General features: G+C 41.3%; 4 protein-coding genes across 5 annotated transcripts; 2 read left to right on the top strand and 2 right to left on the bottom strand.

The window, feature by feature from the left end:
* Positions 1 to 640: 640 nt before the first annotated feature.
* Positions 641 to 7383, bottom strand: faf2 (Fas associated factor family member 2). The gene is made up of 9 exons (XM_031857955.1): positions 7291 to 7383; positions 6596 to 6664; positions 3882 to 4016; positions 3491 to 3567; positions 3273 to 3411; positions 3062 to 3147; positions 2676 to 2767; positions 1871 to 2048; positions 641 to 1408 (listed from the first exon to the last, which is right to left on the bottom strand). Exons 1-9 carry the CDS (start codon positions 7351 to 7353, stop codon positions 1177 to 1179), a joined length of 1071 nt encoding a protein of 356 aa, XP_031713815.1. The 5' UTR covers positions 7354 to 7383; the 3' UTR covers positions 641 to 1176.
* A 639-nt stretch (positions 7384 to 8022) lies between these two features.
* On the bottom strand, positions 8023 to 10383 carry pin4 (protein (peptidylprolyl cis/trans isomerase) NIMA-interacting, 4 (parvulin)). 2 transcript variants are annotated; one of them, XM_031858043.1, is made up of 4 exons: positions 10251 to 10383; positions 9970 to 10037; positions 9210 to 9329; positions 8023 to 8496 (listed from the first exon to the last, which is right to left on the bottom strand). In XM_031858043.1, exons 1-4 carry the CDS (start codon positions 10285 to 10287, stop codon positions 8338 to 8340), a joined length of 384 nt encoding a protein of 127 aa, XP_031713903.1. In that variant the 5' UTR covers positions 10288 to 10383; the 3' UTR covers positions 8023 to 8337. The 2 variants fall into 2 exon arrangements, with proteins under 2 accessions (XP_031713903.1, XP_031713902.1); XM_031858042.1 differs by having other exon boundaries at positions 9970 to 10383.
* A 630-nt stretch (positions 10384 to 11013) lies between these two features.
* Positions 11014 to 12714, top strand: nek12 (NIMA-related kinase 12). The gene is made up of 2 exons (XM_031858160.1): positions 11014 to 12233; positions 12503 to 12714. Exons 1-2 carry the CDS (start codon positions 11048 to 11050, stop codon positions 12712 to 12714), a joined length of 1398 nt encoding a protein of 465 aa, XP_031714020.1. The 5' UTR covers positions 11014 to 11047.
* Positions 12715 to 22147: 9433 nt separating this feature from the next.
* On the top strand, positions 22148 to 25502 carry drd1a (dopamine receptor D1a). The gene is made up of 2 exons (XM_031857960.1): positions 22148 to 22861; positions 23200 to 25502. Exon 2 carries the CDS (start codon positions 23553 to 23555, stop codon positions 24663 to 24665), a length of 1113 nt encoding a protein of 370 aa, XP_031713820.1. The 5' UTR covers positions 22148 to 22861; positions 23200 to 23552; the 3' UTR covers positions 24666 to 25502.
* The last annotated feature ends 241 nt before the right edge of the window (positions 25503 to 25743 follow it).

The raw sequence follows: 25743 nt of genomic DNA, 5'->3' as shown, positions 1-25743 counted from the left end.
ATCTATCTCGATAGATATCTCGATAGATCTATATATATAGATATCTAGATCTATAGATATATAGATCTAGATATATAGAGATAGAGAGATAGAGAGATGGATAGATAGAGAGATAGATAGATATGAAAATAACCCCATGGTAAAGCCTATTGACACATCTTGGTCTTGATTACGGATGCACCAGTACTGGTTAGATTGCAATTTTCTGGCGAATTCCAATTTAAAAAAAAAAAATAATAATCTTAACTGCCGATTACGACTTTTTTTCACCACTGTCCCGGAATCATCCCAAACATATTAGTCAGTGTAAAACAACAATTCAAAATGTTATCCTATTACTTTGTTTATGTCATCTATAGTGGTCATTTGCATAAAAATACACAATTCTAATGATAAAGATATAAATGTGTATATACTTAAATACTTGCTTTGATAGAAAATTATCTTGGAATTAGTAGAATTAATAATATATTATAAACTGCTTGGAGCTAGTGTTAGAGGAAATTATGACTTGTTTAACTTCCTAATATCTATTTTATATTGCTGTGAAAACATCTCCTTCAAACAACTATTTTGAATGTTTCACACGAAAAAAATAGATTTTACTGAGTAGTGCTTAACATATTTTAATCAAAGCAAATATTTCAATAAAAATACAATAATTTATTTCCTAATCATTTGAATTGTTCGTTTCATTCAAATAGCCACTAATGATCACAATAACAGAGTAAAGGGATAATATTTATAATTTTTTGAATATTTTTTCTGGGGCGGTGGTAAAAATAATTTATTCTGGAGCCTTGCTCTCAAATATAGCTCCTAGAAAGAAAATCTGATTCGGCAGGTCCGGCTTTAACATAAATCAATCAGAAATCGGAACCCTAAAATTGAAATTGGTGTATCTCTAAAATGTAGTCAAATGGTTTAGTCCCAATTTCAACCAACTGAAACTTCTCATGTGCCAAGCGTGCAAGAGAACTACGATGGCCTTATGTAGAGCCAGTGTTGGGTTCGTCTGGTCTGGCTACTGTAGGCACATTGCGGTGGAGCATGATGGACTCCGTGAAGACGACCCGCTCCGTATGTAAATGTAAGCCGCTCATTCTAAGGTAACGACAACACGATTCTTATTTCCACTGAAGAAAGCATACGTACCAATATTATACTCCATTTCTACTAATAGATCCCCCTAAATGCTACACACTGGCCCTCGTTGTTAGTCAAGGTAAAACTCACTTGTCGTCTTTGCTCCTCATCAAGAGCACTCTGTCGGACCTTCTCCTCCTCTTGCCTGACCTGCTCCTCCTCCTCCCTCTTCTTTCGGTCCTTCTCCTGGTCTGCAAGGAGGGAGGCGAGATAGGCCTCGTCCTGCTGCTGCCTGAGCACCTGGGTCTGGCTCCTCTCCTCCCTGAAACAAAACATGTTCTGTACTTATAAACTGAGAAACGTTTCTGGTATGCTGGCCGGCTGCAGTGGTTGCTTTAGACATTCAGGCTCGTAACAATTCCATCCTAATCTACATCCTAATTACTCATTTTAATGTGCAAGGAGGAAATCCCACAGCATGGGATCCTTCTGCATCAGTGGCGCAGATACACTGGCACCGCACTGTGACCGATGCCTCCAGTCAGCCTTCAGATCTTTGCATCATTCTTAATTAAAGAGTCAGTCAATGACGGAAACTATTTGGTTAAAGTAAACAGAGACAGATTTACTGTGATTTGAAGAAAGCGGACATTTCAATCTCTAGCTTTGAACCAACAACTTACACAAAAAGTTTAAAAAAAACAACATAAAACGAGAAAAAGACTTCACCAATGAGATCGTCTCATTTCAAGCAATCGGATGTAAGTTTATTGATTTCAAGTACCGTTCCATGCGCTCCGACATCAGGTGAGTTTGGTTGGCATCCATGATGAAGGTGAGCTGATTGATGAAGTCCTCCGGCTGAATGACGCCCTCGAGCCTGCCCACCACGGTCATCTTGCGGTCCTTCAGCATGATCATGGCCAGGAATGGATAGGTGTTCTCTCGCAATGCCTGGGACACTGAAACACGCCCAAATAACACGCGGTCAAATCTCACTGCTTCAACGGCGCTGCTCGTGTACATTTTATTTATCTAATTAGACGGCCGACTCGTCCGAACGCTCGCACACAAAACAAACCACATCCTACTTGGTCATTGTGGTAGCTAGCATGCTATTAGCTTGCTTAAGATTTGAGTTCTCCACTGAGACTGTAATTGCCTCCCAGTAACTACTGCGACACAGGAGAGGGGAATGGCATTTTGTTTGTAGAAAGTCAACATGCACATCTTTTCAGAAGCCATCTCCCAGTTACTGTTGGTAATCCACAGGACTCATTGCCCCCTTTATTCTCTGGATGATTTTCACAACACAACACAACACAAATATCTTTCCTTGTATCAGTGTGGTGGCAGAAGTTCCAATTAACTCAAAACCTGAAACTATTAACACAATAAAAGACAACCACCTTAAGTCAAAGACAAGGGGCATTTTACCCATATTCAAATCCAGTTTTAGATTGTCTCATATCTCCTTTATACAGGAGGCATATATGAAGTGTGAGTGATAGATATGTTTCATGCATGCTACATACTCATTAACAGCTGACACAAGAACTGGTGGGTTGAATAACAATAAATGTGAATACCTCTGTAGCCCTCAGGCTTGCTGGTTGAGCACGCCCAGAAGAGCATTTGTGTGTTGAGGAAGGTTACGACCTCTTCTGTACATAACGTGGAGCTAGGAAAGTGACAAATGAGTGGAACAAAATAAAGCATTTATAAGGGAAAGCTTGTTTCATGTGCACTTGAATACAAAAACACAGTTTTATATGAATATATTAATATTGGACTAGAGATGCTGTGCCTTTATAAACATGTGGCAAAGACTAAACAGGATGCACCTTCAATAAAAAACAGAAGTAAATGTATGATACAGAAATAGAATGACACTGAGCAATGACAGGCGCTGTGCAACACATTCTGATGGCTGACACTCAATCGATGTAGGCATGTAAGGTAATAACTATCGTACCGGCAAAACTCGTCGGTGTCTTGATGATCCTCGCCATGAAGGTACACTAATAAGTAGCGGAGCTCCCGTTTGGCATCATTCAATGCCTACACATTTCAGGAGGAATAAAAGCAACGCAACATATTATAATTTCACCGTGTCTGCCAACTAAAATTGATTCAGAGCAGAACAAATGTATGTTTGTAACTGTGCATGTGCTCACTGAACTCACCTGGCTGTATGTTCCCTGGTAAAATACAGGGTGTGACTGACCGTACTTCTCCTCAAAACTATGAATGAAGGACACAACATCTCCGACTGGGTCTGTCACACGGCCACGAGGATCTGGCCTGACGAAACGCAGGGCGAACCTGAAAGAAAAAGGACATTGTGGTGACCAATAGCCATCCTCTAATCTGCAGCTCCACGTTTTCAATGTGCTTAAATTACCTGAATATGTCCAGAAGTGTGTAATATGTAAATCTGAAAGGTAGCATTATCAAGTAGTAACTCCATCCTATTAATCCCTGAAAAGAAGAAACAAAGCAGTCTATTATATTTAGACAGTAGAAAATAGGTAGAAAACCATATTCCAGAATACCACTAAAATACAATTATAAATAACAATATCACTTAGAAAAAATAACTACTTAGATTCAACATTCTTCAATGATCGGCTTCAAAGTAACAGTCACGCTACAGTGTGGCTGTGTGTTTAGCAATAGTTTCACTGAATATTGTAAGAGAAATTCAGTTTATTTTTTTGTGTGGTGAAAACATTGAACATCTATGCAGACATTTCATCTTAAAACACAAACATTAAAAGGAGCTGCAGACTTACCCTGGGTTGTGGCCTTGAGACGATGTAACTATATACTCTATGGTCTGCTGTATTAACCTGTAATGGTCTGGATGGTGGAGGGTTAAACACGCTGGGCACTCCTTCCTGCTCATTAAGTCTGTCCTGTACTGCAGCCTGAAACGGATACATTCAAGTCCATCATATTAAGAGTCAAGTCCTTCAATAAACCAAAAGAAAAGAACGACTGATTAATTAACAGTTCACTAAATCTGTATGGGATTAAAGATGTAAATAGTGTAGGGCTTGGCTGTATATCAACCCTTTAAGGTATATAAAATATAACTTGAGACAATACTGTTTGTCTCTATATATACAGTGGGGAAAAAAAGTATTTAGTCAGCCACCAATTGTGCAAGTTCTCCCACTTAAAAAGATGAGAGAGGCCTGTAATTTTCATCATAGGTATACCTCAACTATGAGAGACAAAATGAGAAAAAAAAAAAAATCCAGAAAATCACTGTCTGATTTTTAAAGAATTTATTTGCAAATTATGGTGGAAAATAAGTATTTGGTCAATAACAAAAGTTCATCTCAATACTTTGTTATATACCCTTTGTTGGCGATGACAAAGGTCAAACGTTTTCTGTAAGTCTTCACAAGCTTTTCACACACTGTTGCTGGTATTTTGGCCCATTCCTCCATGCAGGTCTCCTCTAGAGCAGTGATGTTTTGGGGCTGTCACTGGGCAACACGGACTTTCAACTCCCTCCACAGATTTTCTATGGGGTTGAGATCTGGAGACTGGCTAGGCCACTCCAGGACCTTGAAATGCTTCTTACGAAGCCACTCCTTCGTTGCCCGGGCGGTGTGTTTGGGATCATTGTCATGCTGAAAGACCCAGCCACGCTTCATCTTCAATGCCCTTGCTGATGGAAGGAGGTTTCCACTCAAAATCTTACGATATATGGCCCCATTCATTCTTTCCTTTACATGGATCAGTCGTCCTGGTCCCCTTGCAGAATAACAGCCCCAAAGCATGATGTTTCCACCCCCATGCTTCACAGTAGGTATGGTGTTCTTTGGATGCAACTCGGCATTCTTTCTCCTCCAAACACGACGAGTTGAGTTTTTACCAAAAAGTTCTATTTTGGTTTCATCTGACCATATGACATTCTCCCAATCCTCTTCTGGATCATCCAAATGCTCTCTAGCAAACTTCAGACGGACATGTACTGGCTTAAGCAGGGGGACACGTCTGGCACTGCAGGATTTGAGTCCCTGGCGGCGTAGTGTGTTACTGATGGTAGCCTTTGTTACGTTGGTCCCAGCTCTCTGCAGGTCATGCACTAGGTCCCCCCGTGTGGTTCTGGGATTTTTGTTCACCGTTCTTGTGATCATTTTGACCCCACGGGGTGAGATCTTGCGTGGAGCCCCAGATCGAGGGAGACTATCAGTGGTCTTGTATGTCTTCCATTTTCTAATAATTGCTCCCACAGTTGATTCAGTCTTCCCAGCCTGGTGCAGGACTACAATTTCGTTTCTGGTGTCCTTTGACAGCTCTTTGGTCTTGACCATAGTGGAGTTTGGAGTGTGACTGTTTGAGGTTGTGGACAGGTGTCTTTTAAACTGATAACGAGTTCAAACAGTTGCCATTAATACAGGTAATGAGTGGAGGACAGAGGAGCCTCTTAAAGAAGAAGTTACAGGTCTGTGAGAGCCAGAAATATTGCTTGTTTGTAGGTGACCAAATACTTATTTTACCGAGGAATTTACCAATTAATTCATTAAAAATCCTACAATGTGATTTCTTGGATTCTTTCCCCCCATTCTGTCTCTCATAGTTGAAGTGTACCTATGATGAAAATTACAGGCATCTCTCATCTTTTTAAGTGGGAGAACTTGCACAATTGGTGGCTGACTAAATACTTTTTTTCCCCACTGTATGTATGTATGTATGTATATATATATATATATATTTTTTATTTGATGTGGTGTTAATCCATTTCTTCAGTAAAATTGTGCCAGTGTTCTCTTCTCACACAAACCCGGCCCCCACTCGCTCTTTTTTGGCTGAATTGCAGCTAAGCGGGGGGCCAGCCCTATAAATGTGACAGTGTGTCACCGAGTGACTGACTGAATGATGATGTAACACCATTGGTTGAAGTGAGCGATTACGTTACACCGTGATCAATCAGCGGATCATACATACAATATGTACGCATTTGTGGTTTTTTTTCTTCCGTCAGCCAATAAAATGTATATTTCCCTATTTATGTATTTCAAACATCAAACCTTGAAATTGTAGGGTGTTGACACAGTTAGATGCATATGTTATAAGAAGTATCATATAGGCGTAGCTCTGTGGTCGAGTGACAGAGAGATAGCAGATGCATCAGAGCAGAGGAGAAATGAACAGTAAAGTTGTCCATTGGTAGTAAACGTACAGTGTAGGTTTCAGTTTGTATATGAATTAACACTGCAGCTCCTAAAGACCAACATTTGAGGCTGTGGGCATGTTCATAATTGTCATAGGAGGAAACCTCTTTGACGAAGTAACATTAATTACACAATAACACTTTAGATGGGTAATCTAGAACAACAATTGGTTGAAAATGGCACGATTATATTGTTGAATTGATTGAATTAAAGCACACCTCAAATATGTGTCTCAAACATAGCGTAGGCATGCCACGCGATCTATGTGTTGTGATAACGGTGCTTGTGACATCTCACATGTGGCTCTGTCGACTTACCTCTATGTTCCAATTATGCTGTTCTAATGTTCGACGACATTGGTCCATTGATTCCAAACCAGTTAGGTCCTGTTAGACAGAAAAAGAAAGTAAGTCTGAAGGCCTCAAATTGATTGTTTATCCCAAGCAGTATAACGTTACTGGGTTAGCGAGTGTAAGCTCCCCAAAAGTATCAAGAGTTCATAATGGCATCACTCGTATTGTCACAAAACCAACAATTTGATTTAGCGTAGCTAAAAGCAGTGATGTAGCTGATGAATGTAAATGACAGCTCGATCATCACTGCTGTGCTGTTTATTCAGCACGTCTGTAGTTGGGAGCGTCAGTGGACACGGAGCGGTACAGTTAGCCAAGTTAACGGCATTAAACACGTAACACGTGGTGTTGGTTAACACAGTTGAATTTGGTATGTCTTTGAGTATAGTATAGCAAACATTACGCAGTTTAAGGACACCAATGGACCGTAAAGGCTCCTAACTTGTTAGCTAGCTTAGCTAATATTAGCTAGCTTTGCTAACGTTCGCTCTGACTCAAATTGACGGGTAACACTAGGGGGCTATGGGTAAGTTGACAATGCAAAAAGCGTCTGAACACGGACGGTTCCGCCTATTTACGGTGACTCAGCGCCAACAATTGTGTATTAACATATGGTGGATCAAATAGACAAATGTTATTGTGGAATTTAGGCTGTCTACCTGAAATTGAAGGAGTTTTTCTGTCTGCGCCTGAGATAATTCTGGCTCCTCTGGCGCCGCCATCTTACCTCGCCAATCATCTAGCAAGGCGTAACGACGTCAACGGTCTTTTCCTGATGCTGGCTGTGTTCTCACTGCGCCTGCGCTCTACTGCCGCCTAGCGGTCTGGATGTCATCAGTGGGCTCACAGCACCGCTCTGGGTTATTAAAAACATGGTCCACAACACTGAAAACAATCTTTGTATTACTTGCTTTGATCGTACTTGATCAGTAACTGTAAGCGGAGGTGTGCACTCAACATTGATGCAGATCAGTTAAGGAGATATTTGTACAAAATGAAATGTTCGTCAAACAAGTGACTTTTCGATATTTACCAAATAATTAACTGAGATTAATCGATGCTGCTTTCTTTGGTAAATGTCAGTGCTTTTTATATTATTGTTTTATTTGAACAATTAAATAAATGTTCTCCTTGTTCAGTTCGGACTAACAGCTGGCTGGAACTTAAATACAGAAACTTCATTTAATTGATGTTTACATCAGTTTTACCATCACAAATATGAGTCATATTTATAAAATTAAAGAAAAATAAGATATCACTTGAAGAGCAATACCTCCCTTTCTGAAAGACTTTAAAGCAGAAGGTTTTAGGAGTGCAGCTGACACTTCTAATCATGTCTCTCTGTCACTCTCGCATACACACAGAAACAAACATTACGCAATTTGTGCTACTTGAGTGAAAATAGATTTATTTGGCCATTTGTGGTCTGATTTCCTCCAACTTTATCATTCTAAAAAAGATATCCAGTGAATTATGTAACTGTAAAAGTTAAGCTTGTAAGAATATTCCCCTAAGGTTGAATTGTCAGTAAGGAGGTGTACATTTGACAAAGACAAGATCATTTAATTTGTTCTATTCTTAAACATTCTGTAAATTAAAAAGCAAACATTGCATTGAAACAGTAAGATCAGGAAATAATCAGTTTCACCATATAGCACACCGTCTAATTTGTATGTCATCATTTCAAAGTGTTCAGCGACCCCACGTCACTTTTTCCCCTCCACCATGATGATGTGGTACCCAAACTTTGTCTTGACAGGAGGATCTGTGTAGACTGGTTTATCCATTGAACTGACAGAGAGGGCAAACGCTGCATCCTGGAAAGGTCCAACCATCGATCCTCGCGTCATCCACCCCAGATCACCCTGTCATGAACAGAACAATCACGATGAACACACACACTATGCACCTAATATGGGTACCAAGCCAGGATGAAAGTGAGTGAAGAGGAGCAGTAAAGGCAAAGGGAGATTTTAACAACTGTGAGCAATGCAGGAACTTAAAAAAAACAACTTCAACGGTTTCAGTTTCGAGGCGCACTTAGGTCACAAATAAGGATGTGAGATAAAAGCTTTGTTGTACGGTGATGATTCCAACAAATCAAATATTTACATGGTGAGTAACAGCCTGAAGTTTCCCAGTACCTAAGAGTATACCAGTGAATAAGCAGGAAAAGATGTACAGAGTTGCTGAAAAAGTAGCACATTTGCTCAGACAAATTTCTGTAATGGGGTAATAAAGTATTATTACCAGTCTGGAATTCATCACCCATGAAGACTCATGATGAGGTGTAGGCCTGTTCATCATATCTATCATCTTCCATATTTAACACTACCACTCAGGATGTATTCAGCTTTGTAAAGCAGCGCCGGAATTTGGATGAAGCTTTTACCAACTAAACAGAATGCAGTCATAATTATGTGCTGTGTAGACAGGAAACAACAGAGAAGACCATCGCAGTCAAAGCTTACAGTCAATACTGTGGGATAGTTTGAATCAAGCTATGAAAGAGCTAACACAGTCATGTCAAAAAACGGATCAAAACTGCACCACTGATTATGAGTGTGCATGTTCTTACTCCTTGTCTCGCTTTGTCTTCACTGTATTGCGACGCGACTTCACTGAAACGGACTCCGGCCTTCAGTTTCTCCATTGCCTCCATGCATTTTCCATGTTTTTCACAAAGGATGTGTCGAACCTGGGGGAGATGTACAGATCATAAAAACAGAGTTAGAGGTTGGGAGGCAACCCATAACTACTGAACCAGTACTAGATCATGTATACAGGATATGATGTAGATAAAGCTCCCAAATTCCTAAATGTTTTCCGGCCCCAACGCTCCCTCTTCTTTGTGACGCAAAGCTGATGTTTTTGCAGCCATAATGCTTTTGTTTTCCAGTAATAGTTGAGAGATTTTAATTATTTTCAGAGAACAAACTATATCTCTTTAGTGTATTTCATGAAAAATGTACCTATTCCCATCATTGACAATTGAAATGCAATGTGCCAGGACAAGCTCATCAAAAAGAAAAAGGGCAGCGAGGGAAAATCTCTACAGGTTTTATGTCGTCTATTGTAGAACACAGCACTGTGTACATGGTCTTTATTGATTCACTTGTTGTTGTTTTTTTACTTCTCATCAGTGATGCCCATGCAAGTGCATTATCTGGTCCAGGCTCAACCACTCATTCTGACATCATTTCCTTTGAGCCAAAAATGACTTTGAGGTAGGAGGAAGAGACGAGGGCAGTCATGGTTTTATTAAAAGATACCCCTGTTATGTCATATTAAGAGTTCATTGGCAGTGCAGCTTTGGATGAAGGTGTAATTAACGTTACCTTCATAGCAGTGCCTCCCTTTGGTGCTTTCTCTTTCTTGTCAGCGTCTGCACTTGCTGCAGCTGCTCCTACACAACATGACAACACAGCAGCAGTTAAACCAATTAAAAAAAAATAACCACAACATAAAATCATATTGTCGCGAGCAATACTATCATGTTAAATCTAGTGAACTAACGTTAGCTACATCATCACATGGGAGTGTGTAATACAGTCGTTTGCTACCCACGGGCTAGTTAATGTGGATGAAACAGTTCATAACAGCTTAATGGACCACCAACCTTTACCGCCCTTGCCACCTTTTCCCTTTGGTGGCATTTTAGATTAACATGGACTGAAGTTCAAGAGTTAATGCAAAACAAAACACTGTAATAGCATGCGCTCATAACATGCGCAGTAAGCTGCGCACTGAGCTTCGTGTTTCTTCTTCTTTAACATTAATCGGCACACTGCAGCCACTCGAGGTCTATACCGCCACCTAGTGGATTGTACCTCGGGATACAGTCTCAAATGATACAACCGGACAAAAACATAATAAAATAGGGTAGGCCTACGGTATATGTGCAATGCATAAATGTAATTGTGTAACAACATTTAAAAAGAAGGAAAATGGGCACGTATATTATCTTTCATTCATTAGTGTCAAGTTCAGTCCGAGGTCTATCTTGGCCTATAATATTGTTATTGACATAGCCTATACTCTAAACGTTTACTATCTTTTTTCATGTCATTAAAACGTTATAATTCATTGACTTATTTAACAGGAATGTCTTATTCATTTAGCTACGACATGCACATTAAAGGGTTAATTAAAAGGATACGTTTCTGTACTCCCCTGGACAGATGTTATAGTAACCCTAATAAAGAAAGTCAAGACAATAAACAACAAACAGAGAAGTATTGAACTCTTTTATTTACTTCCTGTTCCATTTCACCTCGTCAGGAATAGTTGCCACGGCAACGAGACTGAACACAAACGCTCCGCGACACGTGTTGACAGCTGGTGGAGCGCTTCCCACCGCGACGCTCTTTTTAGTCATTCTCAAGGAGCTTTTATTCGTCGCCTCGGAGACAACACATGGAGAAGTACGAGAAGGTGTTGTGTCTGGGCAGGGGAGGAGCCGCGGACGTGTTCCTGATGAGGCACGTAGAGGGCAAGAGCCTGCACGCGGTGAAGAGGATCAAAGTTGAGGACACGAGGAGAGCAAAAACACACAGGGCAATTCTCCAGGAGGCTGAGATCCTGAGTAGGCTGGAGCACCCTCACGTCGTCAAATGCCACGAAGCCTTCGCGAACACTGACGGATTCATTTACATTGTGATGAACTACTGCGATGGGGGGACATTAGATGACAAAGTGAAAGAGAGGAAACCAACGGAGTTTTTCACAGAGGATACTGTGATGGGATGGTTTGTACAGGTCGCTGTGGCTTTAAATTACATACACGGGGCTAAAATACTACACAGGGACATCAAAACATCAAATGTACTGCTAACAAAGCAAGGTATGGTGAAGTTAGGGGACTTTGGGATATCCAGAGTAATGACCAACACAGCGGACATGTCATCCACATGTGTTGGGACACCCAGCTACCTCAGTCCTGAGCTGTGCCAGGATGTCCCGTACAGTTCCAAGTCTGATATCTGGGCTCTTGGCTGTCTGCTGTATGAGATCTGTGCTCTCAGACCTCCGTTTGCAGCCACAAACCTCCTGAGTCTGTTCTACAAGATCATCAAAGGAGAGTACGATCACGTGCCCAGCAGCTATTCTGACGACGTCTCCTCTTTGATCCAGAGAATGCTCTGCCTCAACCCAGAAAACAGGCCAACTGCCGCCTGGATGCTGAACACTGCCTATGTGCAGAAGCACCTAGAGTCTATCAAACACACAGGGACCAACTGTGTTCATGTGAAAAGCTGTGACATGAATAAAGAAGAAAAAAACTCCACACTACAGCCAGATGTTCTCAGTCCGTCCCACGCGTGGGAAGAAAAAGAGCACACCATGGAGGCCGGTTCCAGTGATGTGGAGGACGAACATGGTGCTTTGTGTGTTGGAGGACACAACCACCGTGACTATCCTGAGGACTTTGATGAAGAGGAGAGTTTGCCCTCTCTTGAGGAGCGCAGTGAGCACCTGGGGTCTCCGATGAGGAGCGATTCTGTTGAGCCTATCGGTAATGTGGAGATGCAAAGTGAAACAACACTCATAGCACCGTGTAAAATACCCAAGTCCTCATTCTGCAGCAGAATGGTCTGGAGTCGTATTTTATTATATAGCCTATTACATTGATGACTATAGTGCATCAATACATAGGCATAATTTCACTGCTGTAGCTTGAGATGGAGCTAGTTTTAACTACTTAGGTCAACACACTGCACAGTATACACCTCTCAATCATTTAGTAGATACAGTATATGACTCATTGTTAACAGGTCAGCATTAATGAAAAACAGCCAGCTGTGATACTCTGAAAAAGGGTGTACAGGATTTTCAAAGCAAAAGCCTGGAACCCTCCTTTCTCTCTTGCAGTATTTTCCGAGGCTTCCGATGTCTCAGGGCAAGCTGAATATCCAGATGACTTTGAGGAAGCCGATGTGGAAGAAGAATATGAGGATGAAGCCGCCTCAGCTCACTCTGCTGCTCCTCAGCAGCCACATGATGATTCAGCGGAGGAGGAGTTTCAGCTCTGCGATGCTGGAGGATTGACCGTCACACTGAAAGCCCTGAAGGAAAAGGGCTAAAAAAAAAAGGACTGCTATAGCGATGGACCGCAAGGTGAAATGAAGGGACCGTAGGAAGTGGAACGGGGAAATATCTGACAAGTGCCTTGTTTGTGAAGTGTTTTATGCAATTGCTGTTAAAAAAAATGCTTGAATAAGATGTGTTACTGCTAGATGATGTTGAAAACACTTGGTGGGGCTAGAGCCAATGAATTCCTGCTCAGTGCGTGCTGTGAGTGGCGTGAATATTTCGGCCTGAGGTTTCTGATTAGCATCAGAAGGAGTGCAATGGTGGTGGTCATGATGAATGAAAGAAATGACTGGATTATCATACAAATTTCTTCAAACTGAAATTTTATATTTATCAAAAGCTTGTACAGTAAATATCCGATCCGTATATTTGAATATTTGATACGTATTTGATTCTTACAGAAACAACAGCACTCGCCAGGGTTTCATAACTTGTAAACTATATAACAGAGCAAATCCTAATGTTCAAAAACATATAAAAGCACCAGCAGGAGGTCCCAGATGTTTGATTCACATCTTTTACATATCCAATGCTTCATATTGTATGTATTATATTCTCTTAACTTTCTCTGTGTTTGATATGTTATTGAACAATATTTGAAATTAACCAATTTCAGTTTATCTTTGCCTCAAAATGAGATAAAATTACAGTTTTGCATGCAACTATGCCTCGAAAGGAAGTATGTGGTATTTGCAGCTTGCCACAAAGATGTTATGATAACCTGAAATATGACTGAAATTAAGTTAAATGATCGAGAAGCATATTTAGAAACTGCAATACAAACACAAACTGGACTCTAATCTAAAAGCACACCGACCTACAGTAACACAGGTTTGTCTGAAATGAACAAAATAGAATGAATATGACTTAACAGTCTTAAGTTACATAAACTGTTTCTAATTCTGATTTCCATGTCTTTTTTGTGGATTTGGTAAATTGTCAGATTGTTCCACTCACACATGCACAATTCTGATGGGCCTGGGATCAAACCAGGTAGCTGATGCTCCTGTCTCTCCCTGTAATTAATTGAATGACTAAGTCCTACTATGTGGAAATACAAACTAGTGACAAATTATAGGGAAAACCAACATAAAGTGTTTTCGTAAGGTTTAATTTGTCACCTGTGCATTTTCACCGGAGCTTCATTCTACAAGCATTTTAGTTTTTCTTTTCTTTTGTCCCACTGTACTGATTAGTGCAATTTGAAGTCCTCATTAAGTAGCTTTAAATCATCCTGACTTTCCCTAATGAAACAACTGAACCAATAAACACGCAAGCTTTAAATGAAGGTGAAATATTTGAAGGAGGCTCAGCGGAGAAAAAGCCACGTGGCTTCCGACCTCCCTTTGCCCATAAAATGACACCTCGTTGTAAATTAGCACTTATGTAATATAAACCCATACGCTCCTTCCCTTCATTATTAAAGCGATACTTTGACATTCTCATCCTCAAAATGAACTTGTAGTGACATTATGGGGAAAATGTTCGGCTTTAAAGCTAATCTGTTTCCGAACAGTACTCTCTGACGTTGTGCACGTGCACACACTCAGATTGTCGGTTGTCATTGTCAGCACGTAAGTTTAATTCCCATACACGTGTAACACCGTTGACAGGTACGGTGTGAAGCAGACTTTTTAAGAATCATATTTTACCAGTCACGCATTTCCACTACAACTCTTTCAAGTACATATCTTTAACATCTTCATTTTAGTTAAGATTTGAATATGCCACGCTCAAGTTTAAATGCCGCCTCAACGGAAATGCACGATTCACATTTTTATCAATACACGATCTCTCATGAGTTGACCAAAGTTTTTCCTGCTCATAGTCAGCAGTCTCAGGTTCACCGACCTACGTCATATTTACTTAGCAACACAAAGCTACACGTTCATCTTTCCATAAGCTAGCACGGCACAGGTCTCTACCACACACTGGGTGAAATGTTTCCCATATGAGCAGAAAGTCCAACTATGTAGCATACATCATCAGTTTGTGAAGGCGAGGTCACTGAACAGTGTTAACAAGAGCTGTGCAAGCATTTGTGCTTGTCCACAGCCATCAACGTGGGTGAATTACTCAACAGGCCCAAGAGGAGGCCTTTGAGGCACCAGCGCCCAGGGGCCTATATCCCATCTGAGCAGGACTAACTACCCTCTAATCAACACTTGTTCACGAAACATCAAAACTACTGCAAACAGCGCTTACATGTACGTATTTGAGTTAGGAAGAAGAAGTTATGGAAATTGGTCTTGGAATTGTGACCGCCGACGGCTGTAGATCTGTTCTGCCATTTTTTTCTTTCACTTCTTTCCCTCGGTGCAAAGATTCCCCTCTTGTGCGCGGAAGAACACTGATGTTCCCCTACACCTGCACACTCATCTGATTCTTCATCCACTGATGGTGTTAAAGACAAGAGCACCACGACTAACTTCCATGATGACAGCTGCACAAACGTATTGACAGCGTTCGCACATTAGACACAGTATGAGTCATGAAGTTGCAGCTTAACAAAGGTCTAAAAAGACACGACAGGTGACCGTAAGTCAAACGAATTAGACATTACAACTACGAATGTTTCATTATTCACTTTTGATTATATCTTGTGTTTTCACTCTATTCGCCCATTCATTTATACATGATAGATAAATAGATAGATAGATACTTTATTCATCCCCAGGGGGAAATTTGTTAATTTCAAATATGATCAAAATAGCCTAAATAATGAACATAATACATAACTGTTATAAAGTCATATTTCTGCCACTTTCCCACAACTGATCAATTGCCAATGGGCACGAACACTGCAATTAGTTTCTAATGATTCATTATATTATCAATTTATTTATATAATTAAGGCTTCTTAAACTATTTGGGTTAATGTTACAGGCTATAGTGTTGAGACTTGATTTACCTTGAACTTTGACTTTATTGCTGGCTATGTTGTCCTCACAAAAGCCAAGCTGCACAATACTCAAGCCACAGCAGCAAATCTTGATTTTTTTTTTTTTTTTGCAGGAAGGCCAGAGGTGGGACACAGTACATGCAATTTGATTGATGATTACCCCCACATGGTTTCCAGGATGTCCATGGTAACGTCTACTGACAAATAACATCAGTTTACGATTTGCCAAAAAGAAAGAATAAAATGATGTATTGGGGTTGTGGATTCAAGCTGACGTTGACTTTCCTGAGCCCGTAACCAAACACAGCACATGTGGTACTTTTTCACAACTTTGCCGCCATAAAGGCATCTGTATGCTTCAACCGCAGCACCTAAAACCCCCACCACCCACCACTCTTTTGTGGCATCAAATTTGTGCGGAGGTGAGAAAGTTGGCATGATTTGAAGTTCTGTCTCCAGCTTTGGTTTTACCCCGCTCCTCCATACCCTGCCCTGGCTCCTGGTGGCTGCACGAATCAGATTCAAGATACTGGTACTTGCCTAATGCAAGTCTGCACAAGACATTTAAAAAAACTTTCAGCATATTTGATAAAGTTGATGTCCTTGCATGATTCTTGATATGTTTGGAGTTATACCAACACAGTTGAATGCACTTATTGTGAGTCTCCTTGGATAAAAGCGTCAACTAAATGTAAAGTAATGTTTTTCTGTGAGTGCACCGTTGGGAGAGCAAGAGGATGTCGGCCCACTGGAGTCAGCCTCCCACTGTGATGGGGCGACTGTTTGGTGTTGATTTAGTTCACTAGACACAACATAAATTCTGTACTACATGTGCTGTGACAGTACATATACTGAATATTACGTATCCCAGTTATATTATTTTCACAGCTAGCGATATCTGATGTTGAGCTGTAATTATGCACAAGATGTGCAAATATATACATGATGTCTACAAACACCAGACGTGTCTACACATTAATCTTAATAAATATTGAATACATTCACTTTAATAATACAAATCAGACAGTGACTATTACATTAAACTTTGTAGGCATTTCCCAGTGAAAATGTAGCAACATTAACAACACCTCACACGCGATCATGTACTGCTCGCATTCTGTTTAGGGGAAGTCCCCACCCCCTCCCTTTCCCACTAACTCTTACAAATGTATTATTAAGATTAAGAACAGAGAAAGCATCGCTGTCAAACTAGCCCCGAGTCGTCAGCGTTATTCATCCACTGGACATGTTGCAAGGCAAACAGAAACTATGAAATCACCTGCAGTTAATAATTACGTGGTAGTGTGAAACAATCATCACCGTTTTTTCTCACCACAGATATTTTATGAGTGGGTGAGAAAAAAAAAAGTAGAAGGGTTGGCCATCACAGTTTATTTTAATTGTCAAGAACATACTTCCTTTTCCTCTAAGAACTTGTTATATTTTGCTCTCGATCGCGCTTCCTCTCGTCAAAGAAGCACCAGTTCACCCGAGCACATTTCTAACAGTAGTAGTAGTGATCACCTCCAGCACCAACTGGTGAATCAGAGAGTATTTTTGGCATATAGCAGCCTCTTGAGAGATCTAAAGTTCCCATGGTCACTAATTAGGTCACTGACCGTCTCGTTATATGACGTCAGCAGAGAGCGCGCGCACACTCTAACCACAATCTTTGTGACGGCAAACGAAGCTGTTAACGAGGGGAATCCAGTTGTGGAAAAAAAAAATCATTGAATATTAATAGATTAAATTACATCACTTCTGGACCACAGAAACTACAGGATTGCTGTGAAGATGATGATGGTTATAGTAACAGTATGAGAAGCTTTACATTAACCACAAAATTACAAAGATTTCTTACAGTATAATACAAACAGAGGGAACCGTGTTATATTGTGTTTTATATATTCACAGGAAATTCACAGTACCATACAATATAACTGTAGGATACTGCTAAACCTAACCTCACAATTGAACATTATAGACTTTAAAATCTGTGGTCATTGTTTTAGATACATTTTAATTTACAGATTTAATATCATACAACAGAATATTGGAGGCTTCTTCTATCTGCATTTGTACACGCAGCTCCTAAATAATATCTAGACAAGCAAATAAGTGTGTAAGGTATACAAAGTTGCATCTAGAGCCCTATCATCTCAACACAATGCAGGGAAACAAGATGTTTGCCACTCAGTCATAACAGAGGTGATGAAACGATTTCTTTTATTCCGGTTGAAGATAGTTTGCAGTTCTTTCTTAATCTTTCGCCGTAAGATTTGAGTTTTTTTTTAGTTGTTTTTTTTAAAGATCTTTAAATAGGCCTAATTGTTACGAACTGTAAAATGGGAAACTTGCACATTACGACATCTTCAAATAAATAATTTGCATCTTCAGGTAGGTGCATACCGCATTCGACTTCCTTTTCCTCTCTGACCTCTGTGTATAAAAAGAATGGGCAGATAGTGATCACTTCAGTACTCACACCTAAAACAACGAAGAGAAGCTGTTAAGGAAGAGAGAGAGAGAGACAGCGCTGCATTATGATGAAGTTCGTGTTCGCCCTTGTTGTCCTGTTGCATCTCTGCTGCGGTTATACATTAAACATGACCTTGAACCTTGAGATTAAGAACAGACTGGATGATCTCAACAGCCTCTACAAACTCAACAACGGCAGTATCACATTGGTAAGTATAGCGCATTGGTACTATCACACATGCTGAGTGGCTTCGCTCTCATGTCTCTCAATGACTGTTGACATCATAATCTGAAACATGAAATATCCAGTGCTTGATAAATTCATTTAATACATTTTCTGTCCTTATAGCCAGAGGTGATGCACGTGCCAATGCTGTATATGAACAAAAATGCAGTAAGTATTGCACCTTTACAAGACTGCACTCTGATCTCCTTGTTACGTTGAGCTCAGTTCACGATGACACATGCCTTGTATGATGGTATGATAACCTAACTAGTATGTTATTTTCAATTGCAGTCTTCCTGTGTGAGTGTCTTTGTCAAGGAGCTGAAGCACATTCTTGACAATGTGATGGTACACACAGCGAGCGAGCATATTCTCCAAGAACTTAAGGCAGGCCTGCAGGCTCTGGACACGAAACCAGAGGTTAGCCAACATGACATCTTGACAGACACTGAGTTCTCACTGTCGACTTTGTGACTGCTGCATCAGTCGTGGTATCCAGGTGCAATATAATCCCCAACCCTCTCCGTTTCTCTTCCAGATTGACCACAAATGCCGAATGAGGCCGAGCACAAGCAAAGGTCAGAAGCCTTTTCAACCGTACATCCATTTCCTCACGAAGCTGAACAACTCAAGGAAAAGATGAAGACTACGATGTTCTGTTACAGGGCTGCTTGGATTGTTTCTGATTAGCTATTTGAAATTAATGTATTAGATTTCAATTTTGATGCAGTTTTCAATTTTTCAAAAATTGCATTCATGTATTTATCAGTATTATTTATGTCTATTTATTTCTAAATATATTAATTTATTTACATAAAACTACAGATTCATTCAGACATTCCTATGATGTAATCAGCCAATTGGATGTGACAAAGTAATATTCACTGTGTGAAAACCTTATTTCAGTTCAGAAATATTGTGCTGCTGTCGTCAAATAAAGAAACTAATTTAATAATTTCTTCACACTGAGTATTTGTAAATCCTTAACTGATATGTTCAAACAAACAACGTTACACTATTTGGATACCAAAAGAAAAGAAAAAAGCGACTAACTCAGTCTGGATCATTTCTTACAGAATAGAAAGAGGTAAAGTGAATGTCTGTCTCTGGTATCTATTCTACCCATCTGGAGAGCAGTACAATGTGACATGTTTGCATGCCAGCACTCAACAACACACATGGACTCAAATGAACCTGCATAGATATGCATGACTGATAAATATGCGAGGCTATGTACTCACACATGAACGCATAAACACGCAGCAGCAGCAGCAGCGGAGGGCTGAGGTTTTCTAACATGGTGGTTCCTAAAACAGCTTGTTTTGCTCTCAGCTGTCTTACTCATAGCTCGTGTGTGTCTTGAGGGTGGCTGGTTACCTGTCATCCCATATCAGACAAAGAGCACTCACGGGTTTCGTCATGACTGGAACAGCTGCACAGGAGATCTTAAAGCTGTATCGGCAGTATCAGTATTATGAGGAAGCGTGTGATGATTGACAGACTTTGTGAAAGGCGTCTGCAGTTGAGGTTTGCTTTGTCTGTTCTCACGCCTCTCATCTCCTTAGTCGAATCCTAGTGTCAGAAGAGAGAAAATTATTAAATAATAGCTTTATTATTGTTATTAGTATTATTATTATGATGATAATAACAACACAAATAATAATAGCAACAATAATAATAATAACAATAATAATTATTAAATTTAGTATAGCACCTTTCAAAGTACACGATTCACAAAGTCCATTTCAAGGATAAAAACATATTTAAAAAATAAACAAATACAACCATAAAACAGTAAAAACAATCACTAAAAACAAATGTTAAGAACACACAAAATCACAAACACCGGGCAGCACAAGGTGAGACAAAGGTCAGTTTAAATCAGTGAGTCTTCTTGTGCATGACACGACTTACAGGAGCAGCAGCTGCACCTTTTAACACGGAGAAGTAGCAGAGCAGAAGGCGGGTGGAGAAAGACGCTCTGAAGTGGGCCCACAATGCACCTCAGCTTGCCTGTCTATCCCTGGTCTCACCTCTGACCTTTGAACTCTCAACACTGTCCGGCTGCTGTGTCTTTGGAGCAAGGCAGCACTTTGAATCCCAGAAAAAGATCTGGGAAAAGGGAAGAACATCTTTTTATAAAAGAATGACAACAAAGAACACACGATCATATTAAACAGAGGGAGAAAAGGACACTGATGTTTTACTTATTCACAGGCTTTTCGGCCAATTTAAGATGGTCCTTGAAGGGGAGGTGGTAGGCAGAGCACAGATATGGATTAACTTGAATTAACATATCAAACATTTGATTAAGTGACGTACGTGTAAGTGTGTTTAAAGTTAAAGGAAGGAACGGACACGTGCTTATTCGCTTTCTTACCCAGAGTTAGATGAGAACGTCGATGCCACTCTCAATTTCTGTCTGTTCAATACAAGGCTACAGCCAGCAGCCTGTTAGCTTAGCATAAAGACTGGAAACAGAGGGAAACAGCTAGCCTGGCTCTGTCCGAATGTGACAAAAATCCACCTTCCAGCACCTCTAACGCTCACTAATCAGGTGATTACAAAAAAAAGACTGCTCATGGCCAATAAATAGTCCAGGATAAGAAATTGCTGTTCTTATACTCTGGGTTTTGTACTGAGTGAACATATAACGTGATCGTTTGTGGGCTATAGACAGCACGGCTAGATGTTTTCCCTCTATTCCCAGTAGTTGTGCTATGCTATGCTAAGCAAAGCTAACTGCAGCCTCATATTGAATGAACAAACAAAGTAGTATAAATCTGCTTCATCTAACTTTTGGCAAGGAAATGTATTTTCCAAAATGTCGAGCTATTCTCATAAAGGCAGACATCTGTCCCCGTCTTCCCTGTTATTGTTTCAAGAAAAAAACATTTAATTGTATTGTCATCGACTTTTATAGATATATCCATTGATAGTTTTTTTCTATAAAATCTGACAATCCAAGTTCAAAGATATTCAATTTACCATCACAGATGACAAAAAACAACAACTGAGAAGCTGAATGCAGAAAACGTTTAGCAATTTAGCAAAAAACATTCCATATTGACGGAATATCAGTGGGTTATCAAAATAGTTAATGATTAATTTTTAATTATTTGACATCGCAATTAATTGACACATTTCATCCTCTGTTTCTTTGGGATCAATCAAAAGCTAGATTTGCATCTAAAATATTACTTCTTTGTCATAAATGAATACAGAAATCCCTATTATCATATTACCATTTATTGTCAGAGTTGTTTATTTTTTGTATAACTTGGATTAAGCATTACAGAACATAGTGAGATATGGTAAGGGCAATAACAAAAGGAAAATTATATTTGGGTAACATACCGTATGTTCTTTCTTATCATTATCATTCCTTGAGTCCCATGGCTTCATTAAATGCCTCATAGTGTGGATGCTTGAGAAGGAAGCTGTTTCTTTTCCTCCTGTCAGAGCTACTTACATCACTGTAAGGTGACAGCTGGCATGTCACGATTGTCTCTGCATCCCACGATGCTCTGCATGCAAGGTACCAGCCTGAACTGAATGAAACTACTATGGGCATGCTGACAGACATTGCCAGGATTTTTACAAGAGGTGCACGATTTATCGGTCAGAGGGAAATGATGCTGACTGCAGCTGAAGGTGACATTGGTCTGCACATGACACTCTGCCACAGATCGATGAAGAATGTGAGTTTCTGATTTAATCTTCTGTTTGAGCATAAATCTGTCTTTTCTTTCATAACATTTTTGTTTTAGTCATCATAAACCTGCAGATAAGTAAAATCCTTCAGGGGGGGGGAGATGTCCGTATGTCCGTGCAGCTTGATTACAGGCGCAACGTTCTCTTTCTCCATTAGGTGGCCTCAGCGCGCCACTGCCCACGCGTGATAGGTCCCTTGTCCTGATTCAGTTTTATAACCTGCATCTTAATTTAATTAAACTACACCACGGCGCAGATTTGACTGGGTCAAATTAAGAGAAAGTGCTGCTGATAACAGGTGGGTTTAATCGGCACTCATGATGTTTTAAACCTCTAAACTCTGCACAAGAGGCCACTCATGACAAGACATGTGTTGCCTGCTGCATCGTGCTGTACATTATGGGCAGTTTAACTGGATTTGGTCGCCGAAGGGGCCACATTCACATGCTCTCATCCGTACTGCACTTTCTCTTGAATGGGGCTACGTCAGAGCGCCGGTGTGAGTCTGAGCCGCAGGAGCGCATGCACAGTCTCCGGGATTTGGCCGCAGACGCGAGCAGAGGCTGCAGGACGACGCAGCGAGAGCGTTGACGGCTGTGTGACATTTGAGTACTGTTGTCTGTGTGTTATTAATTCATTAACAGTCAGCGATGTGGACCCAATCGAGGATATACTGGGGCTCTGGTTTGTTTTGTCGGACATGGAGACTGGGTGCCCTTTGGATTGACTTGACTGCAAAGTTCTCGTGGAAGCGATGGGACGTTTATTTTGAAATATAAAATCAATTGACAGCTGGCCGCGTCCGTGTGAGTAAGAGGTGAGTAGTATCTGATGATGGAGATTAAAATAGATTTTTGCTATGCATGCACGTATACGGAGGTGTGTGACTTTTTTTATCAGACATGCCTTAATAATAACATTACACTCATGGGAACATCCTTATTTTCTTCCCGTTTGAAATCGGAACATCAGCATGCCAATGCACAATATAATCGTCTGTATGGCATACGTGTGCACGTGCAATCAGAGAGTACATTAAAAAGAAACTAAAATAAAAGTATTTTTAACCAGAGTTGCATTTTACAAGACAGGAACAATTATCTAAATTAATACAGATGTATCCAACGTTGTATAATTCATGTCTTTAACCCACAGGACCGCTGATGACGTGAGTGGGCAGTCAGAGAATTCCTAACATTACAGTGTTTGGGAACAAACTGGGCAGACAGAAGAGCTCAGGTAATCACACAGAGGAATTGAGTTACCACTACCTCTGCGGCTCAAATGATGTCGAATCTAACTCACGAAGTCAGGGGGAAAATGTCCTGCCCGGAGGGGGTTTGCCTCAAACACCTCATCCCTCAGCATTCATCAGAAGATACGATGATGGAGATTGTTTGCAAGGCTGAAGCACAGGAGCCCCCTAGATTCTAATCCTGTGGATATGATGTAGCACGACTTTTCAGCATGACGTAACTGAACTCTCCCCGACCCGCACATGTTCAGGGATGGATGACACGAACCTTACAACTGTCATCGACTCTGGCTTTTTGGATGAGGCTCCGTCGAGGCGCGTCTTGACTGGCTGTTTCCTCTCGCTGCTCATCCTCACCACCTTGCTGGGAAACACTCTGGTCTGTGCCGCCGTCACCAAGTTTCGGCATCTGCGCTCCAAAGTGACCAACTTTTTTGTGATCTCGCTGGCCGTGTCGGACCTCTTGGTTGCCATCTTGGTGATGCCGTGGAAGGCGGTGACGGAGATCGCCGGGTTCTGGCCGTTCGGCTCCTTCTGTGACACCTGGGTGGCTTTTGACATCATGTGCTCCACGGCGTCCATTTTGAACCTCTGTGTGATAAGCTTGGACCGGTACTGGGCCATCTCCAGCCCCTTTCGCTATGAGAGGAAGATGACACCCAAAGTGGCCTATGTGATGATCAGTGTGGCCTGGACGCTGTCTGTGCTAATTTCCTTCATCCCCGTGCAGCTCAACTGGCACAAGGCCCAAACTAAATCTTACACGCCTCTCACCGGGTCCTCTTCAGGTTTCAATGCTACATCGTATCGCAGCCCAGAGAACTGTGACTCGAGCCTGAACAGGACCTACGCCATCTCCACCTCTCTCATAAGCTTTTACATCCCTGTGGCCATCATGGTGGCCACCTACACCCAGATATACCGCATTGCCCACAGACAAATCAGGCGGATCTCTGCCCTGGAGCGAGCGGCCGAAAGTGCCAAGAACAGACACGACAGCATTTGCGGCGGCTCCAGCATCGCAGAGTCCGAGAGCTCTTTCAAGATGACGTTCAAGAGGGAGACCAAGGTGCTGAAGACGCTGTCCGTGATCATGGGAGTGTTTGTGTGCTGCTGGCTCCCATTCTTCATCCTCAACTGCATGGTGCCCTTCTGCGAGGAATCGAGCGGAGGGGAGGCCTTCCCCTGCATCAGCCCCACCACGTTTGACGTGTTCGTGTGGTTCGGCTGGGCTAATTCCTCCCTCAACCCCATCATCTATGCCTTCAATGCAGATTTCCGCAAGGCCTTCTCCATCCTGCTGGGCTGCCACAAACTGTATCCTGGAGGCCACAACCTAGAGACGGTCAGTCTAAACAAGAAATGACTAATGACTCTCTCACAGCACTGACTCATCCTCAATACTGAGTCCCAGCGTTCCTGTAGAGGCCAGTCTGATCGACTTCGAACGAGAACGCCGCTCTCTGTGCAGACTCTTAGTGTGGCTGAAGGATACGGTGACCGTACATGTACCCCTGTTTGCATTAGGCGAGTGGCCCGTCCGTGTGCAGACAATGAGAGTACGCTTGCCGTGCACACCGTGGTCGCTGCACTGTCTTCGAGCAGAAGACGCTCCTGAAAGAGGAGAGGGGGATTTAGGGGATTGAGATTAAGACTGTCCGCTGTTATGCCAGGGACCTGGGAGCGCAGCGGTGCTGACACGCCCCTGGGATACATAATCCCATGACTGGGCAGCACACACCCTAATGCTGTCAGACACCGCTCTCTTCAATACCATCACACACACGCACACAAACACAAACGCTGTCACAACACGCTCCTCCGAATTCAGTGTAAATGCAGCACCCAGCATGCACTCTGCGGCAAACCTACATGACAGCGCACAGAAATAGCGTTACTCGTTACGTTTACATGTTGTGCGCTGCAAGGAGTCCAGCGGTCAAATCAAACCATGTTTCATACATGAGCAATGTAGGTGGAGTACATCCAACGTGTGACTTCACGTTAACGCAAGAATGAAAAGCAGATTTGATTTCACATCTGGCTCAACCCATTAATGTTGTGATTTTAAAAGGAACGTTCTGGAAAGTCGACACACGTGAAAACGTGGTCTGAATTTCTTTTGGAAGTGAATGTACACAAGACAGGAAAGATGCAGCTTGTCGAACTGCAGCTCATCGCTGATGCCGGTTCACAATTTACAGTTGTGTGAAAAAGTGTTTGCCCCCTTCCTGATTTCTTATTTTTTTGCATGTTTGTCACACTTAAATGTTTCAGATCATCAAACAAATTTAAATATTAGACAAAGATAACACAAGTAAACACAAAATGCAGTTTTTAAATGAAGGTTTTTATGAGGGAAAAAAAATCCAAACCTACATGGCCCTGTGTGAAAAAGTGATTGCCCCCGCCTGTTAAAACATAAATTAACTTTGGTTTATCAC

This window comes from Anarrhichthys ocellatus, unplaced genomic scaffold, assembly GCF_004355925.1.
Source record: "Anarrhichthys ocellatus isolate YVR2014 unplaced genomic scaffold, GSC_Weel_1.0 scaffold19, whole genome shotgun sequence".
In the NCBI taxonomy this organism is placed as follows: domain Eukaryota; kingdom Metazoa; phylum Chordata; class Actinopteri; order Perciformes; family Anarhichadidae; genus Anarrhichthys; species Anarrhichthys ocellatus.
This window is presented reverse-complemented; position numbering and strand designations above follow the sequence as displayed.